This window comes from Vulpes lagopus, chromosome 9 (assembly GCF_018345385.1).
Source record: "Vulpes lagopus strain Blue_001 chromosome 9, ASM1834538v1, whole genome shotgun sequence".
Classification (NCBI taxonomy): domain Eukaryota; kingdom Metazoa; phylum Chordata; class Mammalia; order Carnivora; family Canidae; genus Vulpes; species Vulpes lagopus.
In genome coordinates this window covers 62,306,735-62,333,442 of record NC_054832.1, presented here as the reverse complement: position 1 = coordinate 62,333,442, position 26,708 = coordinate 62,306,735, and the positions used below count along the sequence as shown (strand labels likewise).

General features: G+C 36.4%; 1 protein-coding gene across 1 annotated transcript in view; it reads left to right on the top strand.

The window, feature by feature from the left end:
* The window catches only part of C9H8orf34 (chromosome 9 C8orf34 homolog), a 376,775-nt gene that overhangs the window by 220,707 nt on the left and 129,360 nt on the right, over positions 1 to 26,708 (top strand). The window contains 1 exon segment of the mRNA XM_041768603.1: positions 21,792 to 21,927. Within this exon segment, the coding sequence (XP_041624537.1) occupies positions 21,792 to 21,927 (136 nt within the window).

The following is a 26,708-nucleotide window of genomic DNA, read 5'->3' as shown; positions in this document are numbered from 1 at the left end:
AAGTTTAATATTTTATTTTCCTGGAAAAGTTCAGAAGTCAAACTTGTGAAGCGCAGCTTTGGAAGTAAAATATGCTAGTCCATTGTACCTGTGAAATGAAAATGAAGAATGATAGAATGTTCTTCCCCATAGCTTTGGGGAAATAGGAAAATCATCTGCTCCATTCTCTGCAGTGTCTCCAGTTCAAATCCATTTTTATGATTTTTGAACTAATAATGATGTCAGTACCATTTATTGACTGCTGTGTGCCAGACACTGTTTTGCACTTCTCATGTGTTGACTCATTTAACCAATATAACAATTTTGAGTTAGCCAGTGCTTTTCCTCATTTTACTTATGGGGAGCTGAGGCTCTGCAATGTTAAATAATTTGCCCCAAATCATACAGCTGGTAGCTAGTAGGAAGTGTAATCAGAATTTGAATTTTAGTAGTCTGATTCCAGAGATAGTACTGAACCACTAAACCATTTCACTTCTCCAGTGTTCTAAAATACTCCAGAAATAGGTCAGCCCTGGTGGCGCAGCAGTTTGGCGCTGCCTGCAGCCTGGGGTGTGATCATGGAGACCCGAGATTGAGTCCCACTTTGGGCTCCCTGCATGGAGACTGCTTCTCCCTCTGCCTGTGTCTCTGCCTCTTTCTCTTTCTCTCTCTGTGTGTGTGTGTGTCTCTATGAATAAATAAATAAAATCTTAAAAAAATAAAAAATAAAATAAAATACTCCAGAAATCATATTATGCCCTAGTTCAATAAACCTCTTTGGCTTGTTGATCATTTCAACCTATATTGCCATTCAAGACTTTTCATAATTAATTATCACTTTAGTCATCCAATTGTATTTACCATAAGAAACTTTTACTTATGTATACATTCAACAAACACTTATTAAATGTAGGCCAAGAACTGTGCATGGTCCTAGAGAAACAAAGATGGATATGCTATGGTTTCTGATTTTTAAAAACTTAAAAATAAATCAGGAGCATTGACAAATCATTATTATACTTCTTCCTTCCCTACTTCATTATTTCTGCTAAGTTCTTTCTCTGTATGTCTGGACCTTTTGCTAACATGGTTCTTCCAGTGAGTCTTATAGATCTGTTTGAATTATAAAATGCCCTTGTTTAGAAAATCTCAAATTCCTAGCTACCTCATAAGATTCTGGCTACCCTACAATTGGCTGAATTTGTTTCTAACACTATTTAATGCTTCATCCACTTGAATATATATTAGTGGCTTTGTGAATGCAGAGTATGGTTACTTTTCATATGGAAAAAATTAAAAATAAGTATTATATCTTTTAGAAAGTTGTACCTATGAGCATATAACTTACCTATTATAAATGGGATAAAATCATTGGTGGGATAAATAACTTTCAACCCAGTGGATTTCAGCAAAACTGAAGAAAAGTAAGAATTGTGAATGTTATTGGAATTAAACTCAAAAGTATAATGGGAGAAAGCTATAGGAATTCTTGTCCTATGGCCTGAACTTTTCTTGGGAAGAAAAAGATTTTTTATGAGTGTTTCCATTTTCATACCTTTTTAAATGCTATTTACTTATATATACTTCTTCCTATTTACCAATTTAAAAATCACTCTTCAGGGCAGACTGGGTGGCTCAGTGGTTTAGCGCCGCCTTCAGCCCAAGATGTGATCCTGGAGAACTGGGATTGAGTCCCACATCAGGCTCCCAGCATGGAGCCTGCTTCTCCCTCTGCCTGTGTCTCTGCCTCTCTCTCTCTCTCTCTCTCTGTATCTCTCATGAATAAATAAATAAAATCTTAAAAAATCAATCTTCAAAGATTACTGCAATCTTATAATCTGAATATCCCAAACAGGTATTTATTTTCTTAAAATAATTGTGAGGAATATTTAAATGCATATTCTCTTTAAAAAAAGTAAAAGCGCAGGAGTGATGATCAAAATGACATTCCTGATGCAAATATCTAAGGCCCTTAATTCCATCTTAATTCATATACTTGTTACATTTTTAAAAATTTCTTTTTCATTTCCTTACCTAGATATAGTTCTTTACCTCTGCCAAAAATTGAACATCTGTTACTTCATTTAAAAGGCCAAAGTTTTATGGATAAAATTAAGAAATACACAATCAGTTTGCAGCTTGGAGGCTTTCTATGAAGCTGGTAGGAGTTGAATAGATATGGTGGGAAAGAGGGAAAAGATGATCCACATACCTGTCAGTTCTCAAGAACAGGTGTATATATGTCAATAAATAAGCAGACAAATATTAGAAATTAAAGTTACAGAGCAATATATTAAGTTTCAAATACCAGGGGTAATATGTCATTGAAGTTCAATGGAAATAAACTGTGACTGTGAACTAGGGTGATGAGAAAGCTACACAGAGGAAGTAACATTTGAGCTAAACTGGAAGGAGTGGATGGCTTTTTATTGCTAGAGAAATCATGAGAGAACTTTGTCGATAAGACAAAAATTTGAGTGAGGACATATGGCCTATGATAAGGTATGTAAGAACAAAGTTTCATGAACAATAGGGATAGTATTTTGCCATTGAATCAAACTAAAAAAAATATATATATATATATATATATATTTTTTTTTTAAAGAGAGAAAGAGAGTATGTGAGTGAGGGCAGGAGCAGAGGGAGAAGGAGAGAGAGAATCCTAAGTAGGCTCCACGCTCAGTGTAGAACCCAACATGGGCCTCAATATCACACCCCTCAGACCATGACCTGAGCGAAAATCATGAGTCAGACACTTAACCCACTGAGCCACCCAGGTTCCTCCCCATTTAAAATTTTTTGAATTATTTTTAAATTTTATATTATGTTTCCCTGCTGCCTTTGACCACAAAGAAGTTGTCACCTCATGGAAAAGAGTTATTGCCTTAAAGAAAGATAATTTCCTACTTAGCTTTATCTTTCAAAGCTAACTCCCTGAGAGTAAAGAGATAGAGTCATCTTAAAGCATGACCTGTGGGGTGAGAAAGATATTTTCTACAGTCTAAAAGGTCTCCCTATGCATCTCTAGAGCAAAGCTCCTCAGAGATTTAATCATGGATCATATTCACAGTGGAAAATGAAATGTAGATAAAGTACCCAGCTGACAGAATGAAAGAGGAAATCTCATACAATCCTGGAAGGTAGGCTAATGTAAGAGATCAGAGAAAAATATCCTGATTTACCTCTCAGGATGGAAATCCCAGTTGTGGGGGCACCTGGGTGGCTCAGTCAGTTGAGCGTCTGCCTTCAGCTCAGGTCAGGATCCCAGAGTCCTAGGATAGAGCCCTGCCTGGGGCTCCCTACTCAATGGGGAGCCTGCTTCTCCCTCTTTCTCTTATCTTCCACCTGTGCTTTCTCTCTCTCTCTTTCTCTCAGTCTCTCTCACTCAAATAAACAAAATCTTAAAAAAAAAAAAAAAAAGACATCCCAGTTGTATAGGGCGTAGGAACATCCAGGTGGATTAAGAATGGGGAGAAAGGTGACAGAATCTTTACTCGGAAACCTTAGACTGGTTGATATAAAATCTGAAAGCTCTTTGGCTGTTGATTTCCATTCTATGTTTATGTAGCTTGTGGTGTAGAACAGAAAGGAGAAGAGGACTAGGAAGATGGCTTAGGAGGGCACTTCCAGTTCTCCCTGAGGTCTGTGTCAAGAGGAAGAGGCCCAGCAGCTTTTACAGACTTTGTGAGGGACACCTAGGATAGCTGGGAATTTAGAGTTATGAGATCACCACAGTGAAGGCAAGGGGACCCCACAGCAGAGATGCAATGTCCCAGCCTAGGCTGGGTCCAGGAGGTGGATGGAGATGGGAATCATAAGATCCCAGAATGGAGGTGGAGCTGAATCAGTGGTGGAAGGATGATGGCCAGACTCCATGATGCTGAGGACAAGCCATGCCCAGGCTCCAGGCTGCATATGCACAGTCTTCTCAGTGTCCAGGAAGGAACACAGAGGAGGGTATTGGGGTCCACATCAACAGTGGCTGCCTGCTGGCCATTGTCTTGAGGACACATACTCTTCCCTTCATATCTAGGTGCCACCTTAGTTGCCAAAGGAGAAAGTGAAACTAGAAAGAAGAAAAGAAAAGTTCTTTTTTGGGAATTTGGACCTAAATTTGACTATATCTAAGCTAAAAAAAAAAAAACAAAAAAAACAAAAAACAAAAAAAAACTACACTTATTGAAAAAGAAAGGTAAACCAGAGGAGGTTAAGATACATTTAAAAGGCAAATTTAGGGAGTTTTATTATTGTTTGTTTAGTTTTATTTGCCCCCTGTGAAAAAAGAATGGATTTTTTTTAGATCACTTACAAAAAATAAAGAATGCTACATTTTTTACCCATCTGACTTGTTCTGGAGCAATCTGCATGTGCTTCAGAGGCTGTGAATAAACCAAACCTCCTGGAGTAGAGTGTGTTAGGAAATAGTGATCCATAGACTTAGAAATATATAAATATTTGTGTGAATGTGGGAACACCAATACATTAAAGTTGGATCTGGAAATATTTTCAATGTGTTTTATATGAAAAAGTGCTTTAATTTCAAAAGTTCCGAAAGATGAAACACAGAAATGTTGGCTGAGTTTTCCTCTGGCCCTGGCTTTATCTAAGCCATGGCAATAGTCCATCTGGAGATCCTGAGCTAGGACAGTGTGGAACATAATGGGTCATGTGATGCTTTAGTCCTCCAGCAGTGTTTGTGTATGTGTGTGTGTGTGTCTGTGCATAAGTGTGTATGTGTGTATCTGTATGTGCATGTGTACATGAGTATAGGTGTGTATGTGTCTGTATGAGTATGGGTAAATTTGTGTGCCTGGATGCATGTATATATGTGTCTGTGTCTGTCTGCATGTATGTGTGTACCCCTATGAAAAGCTGCTACAGGCTGACTCCCTTTTTTTGTCAAAATGTGTTCGTGAAAACCACATATTAGATCTGAAACTCACAAAGTAGATCATATTTTTCCTACTCAAATGATGTTATAATTTTGGTTTGAGTTTAAGATACAGTATCAAATCATAGCTATAATCAGCACTACAACTACAAAGGGAAAATCCAATCACTACAAAATTTTATAATAATTTAAAATGACAAAATTACATCATGATAATACTAACTGTGGGTGAAAGTATTATATAAAATAATTATAGGCAGAACTTCAATATGGTATAAACTGTATATAAAATACTCTACACACAACTTAGTTATATGTATCATAAATTTGGCCAAATGTTTAATTATGATAACTATTCTCCTTTAATTCATAATTTTGCTTGCTATTTTGAAACTGGAAAAAAAAACTTTAAGGAATTATTTGAATGACCACATGTCTTAAAATAAGGTGATTTGAAATCTTAATTGTTTGTCTTTTATATATTTGGGTAAGTTCAAATAATCTGCAAGTCAGGTTATTTAATATAAAACTACCCACTAAAGTAATTCTTTCAGACTTCACTAAGAATTTTATTCTAAATAATCTGGAGAAAAGAAAAATTGCTTGAATGTTGTATTTGCTATCTATAGCTTTGTAACAGATTGCCATATACTTAACATCTTAAAACAATGAACATTTATTATCTCACAGTTTCTTTGGGTCAAGCATCTAGGCCCAGCTCAGCTATGTCTTCCATTTTAGGGTTTTGTTTTTTTTTTTTAAATTTTTTTTATTTATTTATTATAGTCACAGAGAGAGAGAGAGAGAGAGAGAGAGAGGCAGAGACACAGGCAGAGGGAGAAGCAGGCTCCATGCACCGGGAGCCTGACGTGGGATTTGATCCCAGGTCTCCAGGATCGCGCCCTGGGCCAAAGGCAGGCGCCAAACCGCTGCGCCACCCAGGGATCCCCCATTTTAGGGTTTTTTACAAGGTTGTAAAGAAGGCAACGGCAGGGCTCTTGGCATCTCTACTGATGCTCAAGTGGGTAAGGGTCTCCCTTCAAACTTAAAGGGTTGTGGGGAGAATTCAGCTCCTCAAGTGTTTCAGACTGAGGACCTCAGTTCCTGGGTGTTGGCCAGAAGCCACCTCTGTTCCTTGTCATGTGGCCTTCACAACAGGGCAACTTACTTCAGCAAAGTGTGCAAGCCAAAAAATAAAAACAAAAAAAACAAACAATAGAGAAAATGTGCTAGCAAGTCACATTTAAAAAAAACCCAAAAACCTCATCATGCTAGTGATATCCAATCAACTTGGCTTCATTCTACTATTTAGAAGATAAGTCACTATAGTTAGCCATACATCACTAGAAAAGGTCTACAAGGGCATGAGTACTAGAAAGCAGGGATCATCTTAGAGTCATCCTGACACAGATGTGCTCAGCGTATTATCCTTGATGTAACTTTTCTTATTTTCTTTCTCATGGGTCGTGCTCTTGAAGGGCAAAGAAATCAGTGTTGTGAGTGGAGAAGGGACCAGAACATATGTATTTTTTTCCATTGTTCATACAGCAGAGTGGTAGGTTGATGAATGATACAGCCATAAGCTTGAGGCTTTTGTAATACTAAAAGACATTGTAATAAATGATCATGACAGAAACCATTTCATAAGGATGATGAACCTCAAGGTGACATCTTTGTTTTATTAATCATCGTGTTGAGTGGGGATACAAAGTGAGAGTGAGTTCAGTTGTGCTCAAGAACTGTGGATGAGGCTGTAAGTTAGGAATGGTGGGAGAATCAAAACAGATGGAATATGAAATCTGGAGCAGCCTTAGGGAAGAAAAACTGGCAAAAGATCCAAAATGTTTAAAAGTGGTTTGGGGGAGGTTTTGCAGTTCAAAATGCAATTTAGTCAAGATAGACAAAGAGACTGTCTCTTCCATAGCCTTATGAAATTTTCAGGAAAAATATCCATTAGTTAGGAATCATTTGAAGTGAGGGTGTATGATCAGATACGTTGGTACGATTGATGTTAAGGTAAAAGCAGAGTAGCACCAACAGACTCATCTTTGTGTAGCATCAAGTTAATCAGTATGTATGTAATGTAGTATGTAGTACATATAGAGTATCCTGTTACGTAGTGTATAGTATATAATGTAGCATGAATAGAGTATTGTGCTGTGGCTGAGAAAACATCACCTTAGTGTTCACAACACATCAACTGTGTGACCTGATCAACAAAGTCTAACTCGGGGATCCCTGGGTGGCGCAGCGGTTTAGTGCCTGCCTTTGGCCCAGGGTGGGATCCTGGAGACCCGAGATCGAGTCCCATGTCGGGCTCCCAGTGCATGGAGCCTGCTTCTCCCTCTGCCTATGTCTCTGCCTCTCTCTCTCACTGTGTGCCTATCATAAATAAAAAAAATAAATAAATAAAGTTGTTTAAAAAAAAAAAAAACAAAGTCTAACTCAAATGTCAGAATCCATAGGCTTAACTTGGCCTACACTATTGTTTGGCCTATACTTTAAACTCCAAAGACTGCGTAATCTCCTGACAATGCTTGGTTTTCTTATCCTATCCATTTTATTCATATAAGGTACCTGCATAAGAGGATAAAACAAGCCTTAGAGCAGGGGTTCTCAACCTTAGCACTAAATATTGACTTTTTGGATGTTATTGACATTCTTTGTTGTGAGAGGCTGGCTTCTACCCACTAGATCTCAGTAGTATCTACTGCCTGTACCGCCTCCTCAGTTATGACAACAAGAAAATGTCTTCAGACATTGTCTGATATCTTCCTGTAGTGAGAGGAGGAGGGATAAATTACCCATGGTTGCATTGCCTTATGTTGCGGATCATTGTGTGGGCAAAATAAAGTGTAACATCTGAAAGCACCTGAAAGAGTGATTAAAGCATTATAGACATTGAACAAATAAATGATAGTTTTCCTTTATATATTTGACATTGGAGAATAGTATCATACATGGAATTAACTTGATAGTTTACTGAAATATGGATAGTAAATAATACTACCTTAATAATAATAATTTATGTGAGCACTAATTTGAGAAATCATTGGTTGTAGGTGTTTATGTGTATATATAAAAGCTGACCCTCACCTCTGAAGTCAATCCAATCAAGCTTTTATTACTGTCTCTTCCAATCGATACCATGTGCCTCGAAGAAGTGCTTCACTTTTTCTTTTTTTTTTTTTTAAAGATTTTATTTATTTATTCATGAGAGACACAGAGAGAGAGAGGCAGAGACATAGGCAGAGGGAGAAACAGGCTTCATGCAGGAAGCCTGATATGGGAATCATGCCCTGAGCCAAAGGCAGATGCTCAACCACTGAGTCACCCAGGCATCCCTGCTTCACATTTTCTAAGGGACCTTATCTATACTATATCTTACTTACTAATGAAATGGAATAACAATGCCATGTATATCAGGTGTTGGGATAATTCATTCATTCATTCATTCATTCATTCATTCATTATATATCTGTTGAGGATTTGTTACATTCCAGGGACTGTATAGGAAATGTGAGACAGTCTCTACCCTTCTGGAAATGTATTAGTGAAGAATTAAATGATGAAATAATTATAAAATTTACTTACAGAATGTAACAAATATTCTGGCAATAAGGAAGGATAAAAAGGATAAAGAATGATAGATGATGTTCTCTTAGATAAATAGTCAAGGGAATCCCTTATTAGAGGTCAGTATTTGAGCAGAGCAGTATGGCTATATGTAGGGAAAGGGCACCCCAGGTAGGGAGCACAGTAAGTCTGGAGACCTGAAGACATTAACATTCTTGGATTGCTCAAGGCACAGAAACAGACTGGGGTTGCTATTGAAGGAGTACATTGAATAGTCAATTCGTACATTTTTAGTTTTTATATTTTTTCTTATCTTGAAATATCCATTTTTAGTAAACTCAAAAGATTTATATAATGTAGGATGTGAGATGAGTTCTTAGGTGATATCATGCTGCATGACATGTTATTAAAGAATAGTTCCATAGAGGCAGCTATCCAAGAAAATGGAACAAAGTTGAAATGGTTTTGTAAAATTTCATTTGGGATAGCAGTGTTTTGTGGCTTGAAGTGTAAAGGATGAGAACAGCATGTAAATTCCAAGAAAGCAGCACAGAATGGAAAGAGAATTTACAGTGTGTCAGACAGGGTGGCAACATCTTGTGGCATGTGGCTCCCATCTCAGTGATCGGAAAGGTATGTCCTGTGCCTGCTTCTTGCCTGTGGCACACCACAAGGGAGAATGAGTTGGCAACCACAGCCAAAATACATCAGTAGCAATTTTAGTATATGGCCAGCCACGATTTTCTTTTTTATTTTCCTAAAATTTGATTCTTTTAAAATTTATCCCAAAGGACTGAGTATGAAACATGGAAAAAGGGAGTTTGGAGGGGACAGGAAGAGAGAGAGTAGCTATGCTACTTAATGCTGTTTTTGGATTAACCATATTGGATTTAGAATTTCAACAAAGGTGACAGGCATAATGAAATATTTTTTGTCTGACTTTTAAAAGCTTTTTAAATGTGCATTTGGTGGTTAAAATTTACCTAATTGAGAATATCACACGATGAGATGAAAAATCTCAGTATCAACAGCACAAAATTGAGAGAAGGAGGGAGTGAAACAAAGTACAAAGGATTTACAGTGGAGGACTGTTGGAGCAAAAGTCTATAATGCCAAGGATCTAGGAAGGAGGAATACTATCAAAGCTGGAGACTTAAGTAAAAATAAAGACAGAATACAAGAAAAGAAAGGAAGGAGGGTAGTGTGGAAGATGTCAACCACCTAAGACATGGTACACTTGAAACTCAAGAAAAAAGTAAATTAACAATGAATCTTGAGTTCAATCACGAATATCACAGTAATTTGCTTTTTGTGTATTTGCACCATGTTTATTCAGTAAAGTGACTTCAGGTAGAGTCAACTCTACTTAAGATAAGTTTAGAGCATGGACGCAGAAAAGTTAACTGCTAGTCTTGGGACTGTAGCAATTAGTGTATGAATTTATCATTCTCTCTCCAAGGAACTTATTTTGAGTTAGCAAATTATATAATCAATACAGAAGCACTCATCAAAATGAGCCCAATTAATAATTATGGTCTGGATCAAAAAATCAAAATATCATCAAATATGGTGCAGGGTACATATATTAGTCTGATGGTCAAAGTTCATTAGCAATCAACAAACTAGTACAGTTCACATAGGGACTTTTCAACATAGGATCTTATTTATTTAACATAGAGCCTATAGGAACATAAAAATTATTTTAAATAGGGTTAACAATTAGTTTAAAAACAAAAAGAGTAGATGTTTGCATGTTGTATCACCCGTAGTGACTGAAATAATGTTTGCTATAACATGATGATGCTGATACAGCCAGCAGTCATTCCATAACTAAACCATTGGGATGAGAAGTGCCTTCTCACTATCGAGAGATATTAATTACATGAGTGCGTTAGCCAGAGACACATCCCAGTAAAATTAAAATGGAATAAATACACTTTTAAACAGTAGTTAAAATGATCAGCTTTTGCAAGATTTCATGGCGATTTTTATGTTTGAAAAAATTCCTTCTTACTCATCACCTTATGGAAATTAATAATTGACTTAATCCCAGTCTTTTGATACCATCTTTGCCTTGCCTGTGTGTACACTCTACGTACACTTTGCCTGGCTTGCCTCACTTTCTGTTTTCCAGTTGTATACCTGAACATCTCTACTTCTAAGCATTTTGCTGATCTCCTGTTTGAGCCTCCCACTACTATCCCCAAATCCAATCCCTGATGCTCCTCCTCTGACACAGTTTCTAGTTCATCGTTGTCCACAATGGGCCCTCACTTCAATTCAAGGGCTGTAACTGGGCTTTCACTAACATTAGGCCAGTGTGCTTATATAACTTTACCTGACACGAGTCCCCATGCCTGGAATTTCAGTTAGTTTTAGGGAAAAGAATTGTTCACAGTCTCTATCTGTAAAACCTTCCAAGGGTGACAAGAGATTCCGGGAAAAGTCAACTATTTGTTTTGTTTTGTTTACACAATATAATCTCTTGATTTGTGGTGGGTGAAAATTAAGAAAAATAAAGATATACTGATGGAGAAACCAGACTTTGGGTAGTGTCTGGATTTGAATTTGCTAGAAGCAGTAGTATTTTTCTTGCAGACTGGAAAGAGAAAACCACTCCCAGATGTCTTAATTTTTCTGACTAACAGAAAAGCCTTCACAATTTACATCATGATGGGTTCAATTAGCACGAGTCTTGTGATTCATTTGCAATCTAAGCGAACAAATTCTAGCCTAAATTTTTACAAATGTTTGTGGTCAGTGATGTGTTTGGCTTTTGAAGGTCAAAGAAATTAAACAGGAACTGGTAGCTAGCAAAGATATCTCAGGAAGTTTCTTACTCCTTTCAGTTTAATAGAAGATACAGAATATATGTAAACTGAAGTTTCTGTAAACATTTCCCTAACTTACTAGTCTAATCACTTTCTTTGTTTATTGATCTCATGTGGTCAAGGAAAGTAAATATTCTGTAACCTGCTCTCTGTTGTGTTATTAAAGAGGAAAACTAGCACAGCACTTAAATTCCCCGAGACTTTTTTTTTCAAATGCAATTCTAACTTAAAAATTTTCAAGCTAAGGTCATTCTAAAAAATTATAGCCTATAATTTCTGATATCTATCTCTTTGTTCTTACTATTTACAGATTTGGTTAAGCTGTACTATTCTGATGTACTGAGAAAGAATGCTGAGCTCATATTTCAGGCATGATTGTAGAAAGAGAACCAATAGAAGCATGGCCTTAACATTTTTCTTCTACCTTTCAACCAGAATTCGTCCCAGCAAATTGAATAATGTTTTGCTCTCTGTTCTTTCTTTCCCCCTTCTAAGGAAATATAGCTGTTTCACATAACAAAAAAGTTTTCATAAATATTTTTATTTAAACTTGTCTAATTTCCTATATATTTTCTTAACATTTGTTTTATTTTTAATAATTCATTCAGAATACATAACATCTGCTTAAAATATTTGACCAAATCAGTACTATCAACGTAAATCAACAAACCCATTGCAATGCAGGAAAAAACTGCCATATAATTCTTATGTAACCCTTCACTGAATCACTGTGAGGGACTTATGTTTGGAAAGCTTTTAATTTTTGTTATAAAGTTCCCAGAACCAGATGTGAAAATTCACTCATATCCCACATTGTCTAGTTCAAGCAGCTGTAAATTATTTCATGGATTACACTTGAATGAAATGAAAGTCCTGAGATTATTTCATGTAGGCAGCTGTTATTTCCTTAAATTAAATCAAAACAATTCTTTGCTTGATTAATTCTTGATTATTTAGATTGTATAAAGATAAAGTGCTTACAGTCTTTAGTCATAAATTAGTTCATTTTTTTCAGTAGTGTCCCTGTGAGTCAAAGGATGCAGCAAAATTTTATAGACTACCTTGAAAAATAAACTACTGCTTTGTGCTTTCTTCTATGAAAAAAATAAGCATGGCACTCTCTCTTTTTTTAAATATAATATTAACATAATGTATCATTTCACTGGTAGAGAAAGTTAACATAAGAATTGTCCCTGCTTGATTTTAACTGTTAGGCTGATAATTTTATCAGCTTCTCTTGCCATGTGGTCTATAGCTTCAATCCACACCTCTTCCTAGCCCTAGACTTGTCCTTCTGTCTACCAAACATCCGGATGGATATCTCCATCACAGCACATGCCAAACTAAAGATATTCTCTTTTCCTATATTCCCCAAAAAAGAAATGTGGAGAAACCTACTAGGATTTCAATCACAAAACTTACTGAGTCTTTCTCGGAAATGACCTTCTAACACATTTCTCTTGCTTCTTATTATGACTTCCTCACTCCAAGCCCTCAGGTGCTTATACAGGTACTACTTTGATAGACAAATCTTCCTGCCTCATCTGTTTGCAGTTTGTACTTTTCCAAAGGGGTGTAGGCAAGTACAACACATGTATTCAAAAACCAGTTTTCATGGGACGCCTGGGTGACTCAGCGCTTGAGCGCCTGCCTTCGGCCTAGGGCAGGATCCCAGGATTGAGTCCCACACTGGGTGCCCTACATGAAGCCTGCTTCTCTCTGCCTGTGTCTCTACCTCTCTCTCTCTGTGTGTCTCTCATTAATAAATAAATAAAATCTTTTTAAAAAATCAACAGTTTTCGAAAAGCCACCTAAAAGATCAGTTTGTCAAATAATCAATTAACCAAATTTATCAAATTGTCCTGAAGTCTTAAGTCTTCCCTTAAGACTGGTGTCTGATAAACACTTTTAGTAAAGTCTCACAGGAACTCAGGGCTATCCTTAAAAAAAAAAAAAAAAAAGTCCTATAGTCAGCAAATAGCAGTGAATACTCTGGGCTAGACATACTTCTAAAACACTGAGATTATGATAGTAAATGAGAAAGGTTTAATTCCTATCTTGAGGAATCAGAAAAGAAACAAATTTTTTATTTTATTTTATTTTTTAGCATTTTATTTATTCATGAGAGACACAGAGAAAAAGAGAGAGTGAAACAGAGAGAGACAGAGAGAGAGGCAGAGACACAGGCAGAGGGAGAAGCAGGATCCATTTAGGAAGCCCGATGTGGGACTCCATCTGTGGTCTCCAGGATCAGGCCCTGGGCTGAAGGTGGCACCCGGGCTGCTCCAGAAACATTTTTTTTAGAATAAATGAATAATTGCAGTGGTGTATGTATGTTGTCTATGTATATGTGTGTGTGTGTATATATCTGTATATATTCAGGTACATATATATATTCAGATAGTGATAAGGGCTATAAGAAAAAATGAAGCCAGTTAGCAGGATAGCAAGTAATGAAAGTAATCTTTTGAATAGAGTTGGTGAATATAATTATATTATTCTCATGCATAGTATTCTCACTATTCTCATAGTATTCAATGACTGTGTTCTTATTTGCATCAATTTAAGGCATATTAATTTAGTTTAAAGCTAAAGGATATAGCATAATTTAGTTTATTTAATAATATAATTTTTATTAATATATTTATGAAATATATATTCTAGAACAGCACTGTCCAACAGAATACAGTGTGAGCCACAAATTGGAGCAACATATGTCATTTTAAATTTCTAGTAGTTACATTTAAAAAAAAAAAGGAAAAAGAAGTAGGCTAAATTAGTTTTTAATAATAAAGTTTATTTAATCCAGTATATCCAAACTATTATTATTTCAACATTAATCAATGTAAAATTTATAAATTAGATATTTTGTATTATTTTCTTCATATTAAGTCTTCTGTATCTTGTGTTTACTCTTACGGCATATCACAATTCCAACTAACCATTTTAAGTGCTTTATAGCAACATATGGATGGTGACTAAAGAATTGGCTGGTATAGTTCCATAATATATTTTTTTTTTTTTTTTTTTTTTTTTTTTTTTTTTTTTTTTTTTTTAGTTCCATAATATATTGATAATATTAACTATATCAAATATATCCTTGATATTTAGTTGAATATACAATTGTATGTTTTTTTTATGTAAGAGAATATTAATGAGAAATGCACTTATAGTTATGAATAATACATTTATAAACTTATTTACTAAATATGATTGTTGAATATATTCATTTCAATGAAGAATATTTTATCAAGATATATATTACATATAATATCTCTGTGTTATAGAGATCATAACATTGTGTTCAAAAAGAATATTTCTGAGGATGCCTGGGTGGCTCAGCAGTTAAGCAACTGCCTTTGGCCCAGGGTGTGATCCTGTAGTCCCAGGATCAAATAAATCCCACATTGGGCTCCCTGCATGGAGCCTGCTTCTCCCTCGGCCTATGTCTCTGCCTCTCTCTGTGTGTCTCTCATGAATAAATAAATAAAATCTTTTAAAAAAAGAATATTTCTAAAAATTTTGCATAGCTTTAGAGAATTATTTTAATAAATATACCTACAGTTCTCTTTTTAAAACACAGATTTGATCACTTTAACTCCCTTCATTATCTGAGACTGAGGATCTCAGGTTATAGACAAATAGCTACATAACATTCCCCAAAATACTATGTACTTTTAAATCTATGCATGTTTTCATGTTCTTCCATCCCTCAAAAACCTCCTTCCTTTACCACCTGTTCTGGCCTATATTCGTTTACTCACATCTTATTTAACATATTCAGATTTCTAATAATTCCTTTATCATTCAGATTTCAGTTAGAAAACTGAAAATATTCTACATAATTAAAATAGAATGGTGCCAAGTGCTAATAGACAGTATCTGGCAGTTTTTGTCTTTTTTTTTTTAACCTTAATTCATTGCTTTCTTGTTTTCCATAACATTTAAAACATTTGTATCTGTTTTGTTTCTGTTACAAATCACATTATATTATAGTTACCTACTTTCTTAAGTAGACATTAACATTCACTAAATAGTTTGATTTTGAAGTATCAAAATAGAGAAAGAATATTTTTTTTAAATTCCAATCAGATTATTTTTACATAATCTTTCTCTACCACTGTTGTCTTAAGAATCATGAGATTCCCTGGAGAAAAATGTATTCCTGATTGCTTTAAAGAAATTTCTAGTTGGCTAGTGTCTTTCCTTAACAGACTGAATTTGTATCTGTTTACCACCAAAGATGGTATATGTTATATTGACTTTATCTACACCACTGTGCTGCGTATGATGGAGAACTATCTTGGAGAATATTTAATTTTTAAAAAAGGCCCAAAGGGAAAAAAAAAAAGAAGGAAGAAAGGAAGGAAGAAAAGAAGGAAGGAAGAAAGGAGGGAAGTACAAACAAAAGGGAAAGAGGGAGGGAGGAAAGAAGTGAGGGAGGGAGAGAGGAAAAAGGGAAGGTAGAAAAGAAGGAAACTTTGATACCATTGATGTTCTCAGATTCAAAGTTTTCTATATTTAGAAAATGTGCTCAGCATTTCCTCCCTTAACTTATTCAGCTTTGAAAATTCCTGGACAGGACCTTCCTCAAATTATTTAATTTGTTTTTCTTTGTCTCTTTCAATTTGTGTAAACTTTCCAAAATTTTTAAAGTTTAGGCATTTCTGTTTCCTTCTTTTGATTATTTAATCCTAGACACCTGCTCCATATAATAAAGTTGTTAAGGAAATGGAGCTATGGAGACCTAGATTTGTGGGTTTTTTTTTTCCCTTTGCAAACTAAACATAGATTATTAGTATCCTTCTGTGACCTTCTGTGACTAAACAGGATGTAGGATTCTTCATAGTATCACCCTTTAGAGCTTGGCAAGTACTAGTTTTTAGGAGCTTATTGACTTTCTGCGGCAGAACTGATATTGGTAAGGAATGAAAGGATGAGTATTTCTCAGAGTGAGCCTTCTCCCAAGATTTCAAAAGCCAGTTGCACTACCATCATCACAGCTGTGCTGGACAATCCACAGCCACCACAGATGCTGAGGTTGTCTTAGCTTACAGCATCCTGAAGTCTCCAATGAACCAGAAAGTACATTCTAGCAGGCTTCATACTCTAGGGTTCTCTTTTTCTCCCACGTTGTGATAGTTACTCTGAAATAGAGAAAAGAAAATGATACTCAGATGAGGACGGGGTGAATGGGCTATCTTCAAAAGGCCTTATGAAGTATGCGTTTTGAATTTCCAAGTAGGAAGAGAATTCTGGCATGGAGCTTCTACTGTTTGTTGGAGGACGGGGAGCAGGTGGGAGGAAGGTTTGAGGTATGTTCTGATTGGAAGTTGTTGGTGTGGGGAACCTGGAGACAAGGTAACTAGGAGCAGAGTGTGTTATGCTCTTGGTTTAGGGAGCATATTTGACTTTCTCTTATTGGTTCTGAGTTGCAAATGGGGATAAAAGGAGAAAAGCTGGCCTTTATGAACCAAGTCCTGAATGTTTTGGGGCTAACTGCTGCTTAGGCTTCACTGGATGATTCCAACAGAGTTTGTGAGTAGTGTTCTAAGTAATGTCCTATGTGGTCTTTCCGCTGTCTGTTTATATGTTCAGTCTGTAAGTCTTCTCTTTTAGACATGCTCTCCCTTGCAGGAAGTTGACCAAAAATCCAGACCTTCAGTCTTGATGATTGTTCACTTATCCCCATAATCAATTGTATCACAAGGGCTTCTTTATCTTCTGAATCTTTTTGATGTTGTATCCTCATGGTGATCACCTGAAAAGAAAGTGGCTGCATGGAATCATTCAAAACTTGCATTAAGTATTAAGATTGAGTATTAAGCTGATAAAGTTAAATGGACTGATATCAAGACGACTGTGACATAAACAAGAATAAATATGTCCATTTAAGATGCTTTAGAACCAAGAACCTGAATGTCCAACCAAGGCCAAGAGAATAATCCCCACAGGTCATAAAGATCAATCTTACAGAGCCAAATAGTTTTTTTTTTTCTTTAGATGATATCTAGCCTCTTCTAACTTACCTATTTCATTAAGCCACGTGCAGCAAAAAGTATTCACAATAGCATAGATACTATCATGACTAGTGAACAAGAAATCTAAATTGTCCGTTACTACTCTTGCCAAGGAATTAAGACTGATTTATATCCCATCTAGATTGTAAGTGGTATAATTTTATAACTTCTGCCGAAGTTAAAATGACAACGCCTTACAGTCTTTTGTTTGTATAATTCTTACTATTGGAAACACTACTTTGATTGTGTAAATATTGAACTGGTGACACCTCCAGGTAATGTGCTTGAATAGTCAAGAGTAGCCTCATTTTGGAGCTTGGGTCTCAATTGTAATTTCTAGACTTAATGATTTATAGAATTAGAGTGTCTGTGTACAGAGAAATTTTGTAATACTATTCTTAAAGTGCATGAAATAATAGACAAGCAAGACTAGCTAGCTATCCTGGCTGCAAAGGAAGTGGTATCTGGTAGGAACACACAGATATCCAGGAAGAAAGGAATTATTCATGACATGAGGTTAGAATGAAAGCCTTACATTGGCTGGTTTACATATTTGTATTTCTATTAGTCCAGATGGCAAATAATTGGCCCATGATCTTAGGAATGTCCTTCTTCTTTTCTGTAAGAGAGAGATGCTGGCAAAGTCACACATTGATCTGTTCAAGGTCATTTGTCCCTGTAGGTACAAGTGCAAACACCACTGGTTATAATTTCCTTGATCTCATTTCCCCTAGATTGGAATTTCCCTTAGATTTTCATCATTAGGGTCTAGTGAGGAAGACCACATCCAGCAATAAATAAGCTTAAAGGTTATTATTGGGATAATCTGAGATTGATGCTATAATGATTAAGCTCTGATCTAATTTTAGTAAGAGAGGAATAAAAGAAAAAGGGCTATTATGCATGTGCAATAACCAGGGGTCTCTAGAAAATGAAGAATGATTATAAGCAGCAGATAAAAAACAAAATAGGAATTAGGCAGAGGTTTTGATCCAGCATCTTGTGCAGAAGCTCTCTACCATGTGAGTGGATTATTCTAAAGTGGAATCTTGGGTCATCTGTCTACTGTGAAGATCAACTGCTTCTAGAGAATCCCTGAGAATCTTTGGCTAAGGTCCCCTATTAGGTTAGTCTTCCAATTTTGTTGATTCTGGATTGATTCTTTAGTTGTGAAATGTGAATGAACCTAAGGGCTTACTCCAGGGAATTTTACTTCTGTATCTGTTGTTAACAATATATGATCGAATCCCATCCAATGAGGTTCAAGAGCAGTTTTTCCCCGATATATCTTCCAATAGATTAAACCTTATAATTGAATATCATGAAGAGGCTGTTTAAGATGACTATTTGAATGCACCCTTAACCTATAATATTTTGTGATGTCTCTGTGCATGAGTATAATGTCATAGGTAAAATCCTTAAATGTCTGGGCCTTCCAGTTACCAATTCACAGGGAAGCAAACAACGTGTCCCTGAGGGAGCAGACCATACTGCATTAAGGGTGGGTAAGAGTACCTTTGGTCAAAAGAGTTCAAGAATTTCTGAAAGTTTTGTTAGTTTTATTTCAAAGATGTCATTGATTCTTTCCACCTTTTCATAAGTTTGTAGGTGGTAAGACCAATATGGTTTCTGAGTAAGGGGTAATACCTTCCAAAGTTCTTTTATAGTATTTTTTGTGAAGAGTGTGCCTGGGTCACTTGATATAAAAGTGATATTCCCAAAGTTAGAACCACAAAATTGAGCAGATTTTCAGCAACTGTAAAGACTGTACTTTTTGACAAAGAAATGTTTCAATCCATCCTGAAACTGTATAGACATACAATAACTAAAACAGAAATCTCATGGAGAGTGGAAGCCAATTAAAATCCTTCAGAAGGTATTCAAAGGGCCCTCAAAGCTCTGGTTTCTGGCCATGTCCAACATTTACAGTTCTTCTAGAATTATTCTGGTGAAGGCCCATGTGATTCAAAAATTACCTCAGCTGTCTTTTTTTTTTTTTAAGGTTTTTTTTAAAATGTATTTATTCATGATAGACATAGAGAGAGAGAGAGAGAGAGAGAGAGAGTTAGAGACACAGGCAAAGGGAGAAGCAGGCTCCATGCCAGGAGCCTGATGTGGGACTCGATCCCCGGACTCCAGGATCGCGCCCTGGGCCAAAGGCAGGCGCCAAACTGCTAAGCCACCCAGGGATCCCCCCTCAGCTGTCTTTTTAAAGTTTAAGCAGCCATGTAAATTTAAAGTAGTAACTAATTTATCTGTACTATACTGAGTAGTTTCACAGAGAAATTTAGTTAATATCCATTGGAAACCATCTACTGCCACCAAGCAGCTGTCTTGAGAGCACTAGAGATTATCTAAATGAAGCTAGAACCACATTTTTTCCTTCTTATTTTTTTTCAGAATGAGGGACTAAATGTTGGTATTTTATAATGGTCTCTGAATTCTTTAAGGATTTATCTTTTTGAGTTTAGATAGGATCAAAATCTTGGTTAAAGGCTATTTGTTTGACAAAATGATCTGCTAGAGATTATTTTCTTTAGCTCCTATGTTATTTCTTTTTTCATGAATCCCAGCTTTTATAATCACTATGTCCTTTTGAAGAAAAAGTGCATATAAAAGCCTCTTAAACATCTTGTCCGTTTTTGATGGGGGTTCCAACAAGATTGGCCCCTTCGTTTCCAAAGCATTCCAAACTCATATATATATATAAATATATTTAATATATTTATTATTATTTATTATTATATTATTTATTATTTATTATTATTATATTTATTATTATTTATTATTTATTATTATTATTTGTTAATATATTTATTTAAAGTGTGCCTGTGTATATATTTACTCTGTGTTGTTGTGTCTAGTTGACAAGCTCAAGTAAGTCCAATAATTCTGCCATCTAGACTAATTTTATTTCATGTAGACGATTATATTCCAAAGACAAAAAGGTAATAGCATATTCTGCTCCAATTTGAAGTTTTGAGGTATGATCTATCAACAAATAATATTAGGCCAGACTTTCAGTGGGAGTCCTCAAAAAAAATTAATGGGAGATAGCAAGTTCCCTAACTGAGCTAAGAAAATCGTTAAGGTTCGCTTCTTCTGGTAAGGGCAGAAGAGTACATATCAAGGTGTTGCAGTGATAAATAGCAACATGAGGACAAGTCACTAACAGTATCTCATAGAGGCTAATTAGCTAGCTGAAAAGTGCTGTGTTCTTAGATAACAGTAATGTCTGTGTTGTATGAGGAACACAGAACCATAAGATCAAGAGAGAAGGCTATATAACTAGTTCAGCAAAAGCACCAAGTTTTGAAGTGGTGGTTATTGCCTTAAACAAGGGGAAGAAGCTTTGACAATCAAGTAAATGTAGTGAGTTTTTATGACTCCCATGAAATTGAGTTAAAACTCGATGGGCTTGCCCAGATTGCCCATATGCAAGTAGACAAAAAAATTTTAGTTGGTATTGCCTGTGAAAGGAGTCTATTGAGAAGTCTTCTTCAGATAACAGAAATCCTATTTATGACTTAAACTAAAAGTCATCACAATCTCAGGAAAATTTGACATTTGTTGGTTACAATATCCAGTTAAACCAGAAATACTCTTGATTGTTTTGTGAAGGGTCTAAAATGTTTGGATAGTCTGTAGCCTTATCAGGGAAAAAGTGACTTCCCTCCTTATATAGGTTATAACCTCAAATAATGGGTTTTATTTTGGCAAAATTGTAATTTATCTTTTAAACTTTATGTCCCTCTTTTGCTAAGACTAAGAACAAAAAAATGGAATCGTTTTTACCAGCGCCTTTGTTCTCTGAATAAAGCAGGAGATCATGTACATATTATATCAGGACCGAATTGCAAGGGAAACTAAGATATTTTTAAGTCTTGACTGAGGACCTGGGAAAAATAGGAGGGGGCTTCAGTGAATCTTGGTCATGACGATCCGAGTATATTGTCCTCTCCACCTGAAAAAAAGGGGAAAAATTAAGAGTGAAAACAGAGAAGACTTCAGATGTGTTATTAGAGGCTATTGCATGGGGAAACTATGAAGGCAAGCTAATTACAAACAAATGGTTTTTAATTCATTTGAAAGACTATGTCTTTTTTTGATTGGCTCTGAGTTGGAAACGAAGGCAAAAATAGAGAAGCTGGCAGTCGCTGACCAAACCCTGACCATTTGGGGCTAATGGCAGCAGAGATTTTGGTGTGGTTTCTTTGCAGGGTTAAAGAAAGGTGGCAGATCCATGTTCCATAGTCATAGATGATAACCTGCCCATTGTTTAAATGGATTCAGCCTCTCACCATTTTTCTCCTGTAAATTTTTTCATATGTCTTCAACTACATCTAGAAATGCTTTGAAAAATAACTCATACATGAGGCAGTATTTCTGCAAAGTGGAAATATACTTAACTACTGGCAGATATCTCAAAACATAGACTCTTCTTAATTCTTTTAGGGCTAATGTTTTTCTCTGCAATTGTTTATGTTGTTACAGAGGATCTTGATGATTTAAGAATGGAGGGAGTAACTACCCTTGTACCTTCTGGGAGCAAATTTAACCAAGGTCGTGCTACTCACCCTGCTGAACCTCAGGCCAAGGTCACACTGAACATCTGTTCAAGGTGTGCCAGGTAAAACAAATCATAGGTATAGTATATATAAACATAATCTTCATTTTTAAGATCTAAGATTTTGATGCAAAGGGTATACTCCTCTGTGTTAAGAATATAATTTCCTCCCAATTATCTTTTGTGCTAACATTGGCAAGGGACTTAGTCTAGTCGTGCAGTTTATCCTTGTGTGGAATGCCACTCAGACCAACAATGAATCAAAGAGTTTAGCTTGTCCTCGCTTCACAGTGAGAAATTTTAAGTCTTCTGTCCCTGAATTTCATTTGCCATCTGCCCTACTGTTCCCTTTCAAAGGAAGAATGAATTTAAGGGCTCTAAAGCTTCAAAGCCACTTTTAAAGCACCTGCATAAAGGCAAGTTTGCCCAGGTATCGTTTAAGATCTGATATTATTGGCCTCTTAACCTGCTCCTCATCTTGTTCACCTCCTGGAAAGAATTTAATCAGCTTGACACTTTTCAGTTTTGGCAGCTGGAAGCAATCTTTGCATATACTGTATGTGGCCAAAGAAGTAGCTTAAGTTACTGCCAAGTCAGCTCCCAGTGCTGGTCTAGCAGAAACTCACCAAATAGCTAGAATTCATTCTTTTGTAGGAACTAAATCTCATTTGCAAAGAGGCTTTTAAGCCTGTTTAAATGATAAAACAAGCCTTCTAACCCTTATGTAAATGGTGCAGATTAGCAAGAACAATGCACTGGCTGGCCAGTTTTATCTCCTTTTCTTTATGTCTAGCTGTTCTATTGTACTGTTTGAGAGGGGATTAGCTGCTTCGAAATAGGGAGGGAGGGAGGGTAGGAGAATCAAATCAGATTCTTGTAGCTTTTCCTCTTTTACCCTTTTGAAATTTTTATTTTAATCGCCACAGGCTTAGAAAAATAGAAAGGATACCTCTTCGAAAAGCAGGGATGTTATTTGAGACCATTAGAAATGCCATAGCACAGTGGAAACATCAATGGAAACATTGCTTCAGACCAGTAATATTTGGGTGAATTGACTTTGATGAGGGCTTCCAAGAAAACTTGTAGCATTTTTGTGATGGTATTTAGGCATCTTGAGTGTACAAGGTCATCTATGTGAAAGTTGTTTAGCATTTAAAAAACTTTTATAGTATAAATAACAAAGATTCAACTGAGTGAACTTTGGAGGTATAATTGGCTTTATCAAATAATTCCTGAATCATGCAGCTTCCCATGTAGCGAACAGAAGAGTTCACTTAGCAACGGGAAAGGAAAGGTTTTTAAAGGTAGGGAGACTGGAGGTGGGCGGGAGGGGCGGGGGCAAAATTGAGGAGGATTGTTAGCAAAGAATCCATTGTTTTAGGCATGGCTGCCCTCCTAGATGGAACAGAAGGGTCTCTCAGTAAACTTCCTAGTGCTGACCAGGAGATTCCCATGATGACTGGTTAAAGGTTACACAGTCCAGGAGAGTTGAAACTGCAGTTCGATTAAGTATTAAGTCTTGGTTTACTGACTGAGAGTCTCTACTTAAATGGCTCTATTATGGCCCTGGGGTTTCTTTTTAACAGTATATTTGTTCATTTACAGTTTGACTTGTGGGGGATTAGCATTTGATCCTTCATATCATTTGTAAAAGATTGTTTTATCAAAAAGGGAAACCTATGAAAATGGTATGTTTCCAAGCTGCTGTGGATTTGAATTGAGAAAGGACCAAGCACCACCTAACCCTAAATCATCCACCATTCAGCTTGCCAATAATAAGAGTTAGACCGTAAGTCGCAAATAACCTATATTTAAGACTAAGCCTTTAACTAATTTATTGAAGAGGTATTTGATTGAAAAAACAATCGATTACCTTTATTGTTTCCTCACTACATAGCACATACCATTCTAAGCACATTAAATACATAAATTTATTTAACTCTCAAGTAACGAAGTTAATTACAGTTGTTATCCTCATTGCGTAGATAAGGAAGCTGAGTCAGGAGTTGGTTAAATTACTTGTCCAAAGTAACACAGCAAGTAGGAGGCAGGACACATTTTCAAACCCAGGTAGTATAGCTGGACTGACTGCTTTGTCATTTTATTTTATTGCTAAGTTGTTGTCTGAAGGTAAAGATGGAAGCCTCAAATGGTTAGAAACAATGAGATAGGAAGAGATTTGGGGTTTTTGAAATAATGGGAGCTCCTGACTTTTGATGGAGTATAGGCAAGCTTGTACTACCAAAAGCAAGATAAGGATGTATTGATTCAGGGAAATGTGGTAAATAGTTTGGACGAAAATACTAGGCTGTGGATTTTAGGGGGCTACCATATTCAGAGTGGAACTAGTATGAGTTAGGAACTTTAGAGAACCTGAGATTTTACCTTATCTGCAATCTGATGTGTTAATTGGCCACTGTTTTATCAATGTGGGCAGAAGATAGCTGTCAGAGACCAAGGACTTGGCACTCCACTGGTCTCCCAATCCACAAATTTTCAGAGAATGACACAAATAGGATAGGAGGTTATCGGATTAGAGAGGAACACTGAGTTTAGGAAAACAGTGTTTTATAATGGGATGTTAGCATTGCTCTACTGGGAGCCTCCCTGTCTCTTCCAAGGCTGTTTGCAATACAGACATCCCTGAACAGAGTGTCTGAAACTAAGGCTGTCAAGGGGCTTTGCTCACCAGATATGTAGGAACCTGAGAGACTCATGGAGGACTATCTTCCAATACTAATTAGAGTGAACTACTTTGGTAATACAGTGATGTGCTAATCAGAGGTTTCCATAATTAATTTTCAGACATCAATTTATATTGTCAGTTCATCTCTCCTAGTTGCAAGATTGACTTTTAAGACTGTGAGGAAAAAAAAAAAAAAAAAAGAGACTCTTACAGTCTCTTTTGAGTCTGTAAAATGAGAATTTTACTTTTTAAGTCATGGCTGAGGCAGAAATCATAAACTGGAGGACTGTGGGCAATGTCCAGTTGTTTTGTATCTTCCTAACATTTAAAAATACCACTGGACTAGTTATTAATTTTACATAAAATATTGGGACTTCTGTCTCATCTTAAAAATCCCTACAGGATGGGGATCCCTGGGTGGCTCAGCAGTTGAGCACCTGCCTTTGGCCCAGGGCGTGATCCTGGAGACCCGGGATCAAGGCCCACATCGGGCTCCCTGCATAGAGCCTACTTCTCTCTCTGCCCCCACCCCTCTCTCTGTGTGTCTCTCATAAATAAATAAATAAAATATTTAAGAAAAATCCCTACAGGTGATAACACTGGGGCCCACATTCTCAGATGATTACCCAGTAGCAGCTTTCCCCCTAGGCCCTTAGACCCTGCAGTTATGCTCCAGTTCACCTCACATTGTCTATCCAGCTTCACTCACTTATAGTACCTGTATAAAGTCTGTAGGCCTTTGTAACCTCTGATTTGTAGAAATTTCGATGATAAGCAATGAATCAGGACTGGAGGAATGCAGGCTGAGGTACCTCACCAGGCCACTGGGTGAAGATTTTGGTGCCCAGAAAAGGCAGATAATATGGTCTCAGGGTACCTGACTGCACAGGAGTTTATGGTAGGCAGGTGGTAGTTTTAGAGTGACCAGGTGATCCCTCAGAACTCAGAGAGAGTGAGTCAGTCAGTAAGCTGCACACTAGACCAACATGGAGAACATGGTTGCTCCATTTAAAGAACTATACCCATTGTCACTGCTCTTCTTGAGTGGGCACTGGTACCCAGCCTGGAAGATAATAAGAGATAATGTGGAGTTTATATAGGAAGACTAGACATTAGATTTGGAGCCTTTTAGGATCAGGATTTAATTCTAAATCTCACTGGATTGGAGACACTGTGGTGCTGATGGATAAGAAACTTTTGGATAATTAATGTTCAGTTGTAGGACATAAATATCAACACTTTTCAATGCTTTACAGCAAAGGTAAATAGAAAGACAGCTTCCTTTAAGTCTGGCAAAGGGATTTTTAGATGCCCTAAATTACCTAATGTATCATTTGGGAAAAATTATGCAAATATTCAGAAAATCTGGTACTGCATCTTGCAATCCTGGAGAGATAACCTCTAAAGACAATTGAGAGGTCTGGACAGAATAATGCATGCAAAGGCAGCTAGCAAATTGTTCACAGTGCAAGGCTGTCAAGGAACAGGGATTTCCTCTTTTTCTCTCACTCACTGGGATAATTACCATGTAAATACTTAAGCAGTTTAAAATGCTTTGAGTTTTTTCCTCATTTTTTGAGAGGGCTGCATTAAAGTGCTCAGGTATTGAAGAAAAAAGAGCCTCATTTTTCTGACATTCTGGAATTTTCTCCTGCCTTAGGCTTTTAACTAGGGAAAAAAAAAAAAGTATGTCCATCTTCCAGGATTTATGTATTTAATAAAATGGTCTAAATTGGAAATATTTTTGTTGTTTATTTGTTTGTTGTTCCTTCAAGTTTTAAGGTCAAGAAATCTGTTTTGTTTTCGTTTTTTGTTGTTTTTTTTCTCCCATAGAACTGGAGAGGTAAAATGCATAGGTGAGATTATGGTTTTGTTGTGATCTTGAAATAATACTGCAGCTGCAAGATATTGTAGACAAGCTCAGTGAAGATCAATGAAACTTAAGCGATATTCAGAGTTTCTGCAAAGAACCCATCAGTGAGCAAGTTAAGGTTAAGAGGTAGAGTCTACTCTATAGATTGCTATTTTTCTCAATCTTTTTTTCAGATATTACACCACTTATGCACTACTTACGGAGTCACAGTATGTAGAAATGAGTTTGCATATGATATGTCTAGAACATTATTGCTTTTATAAAGTTGAGGGCATTCAGCCAAAG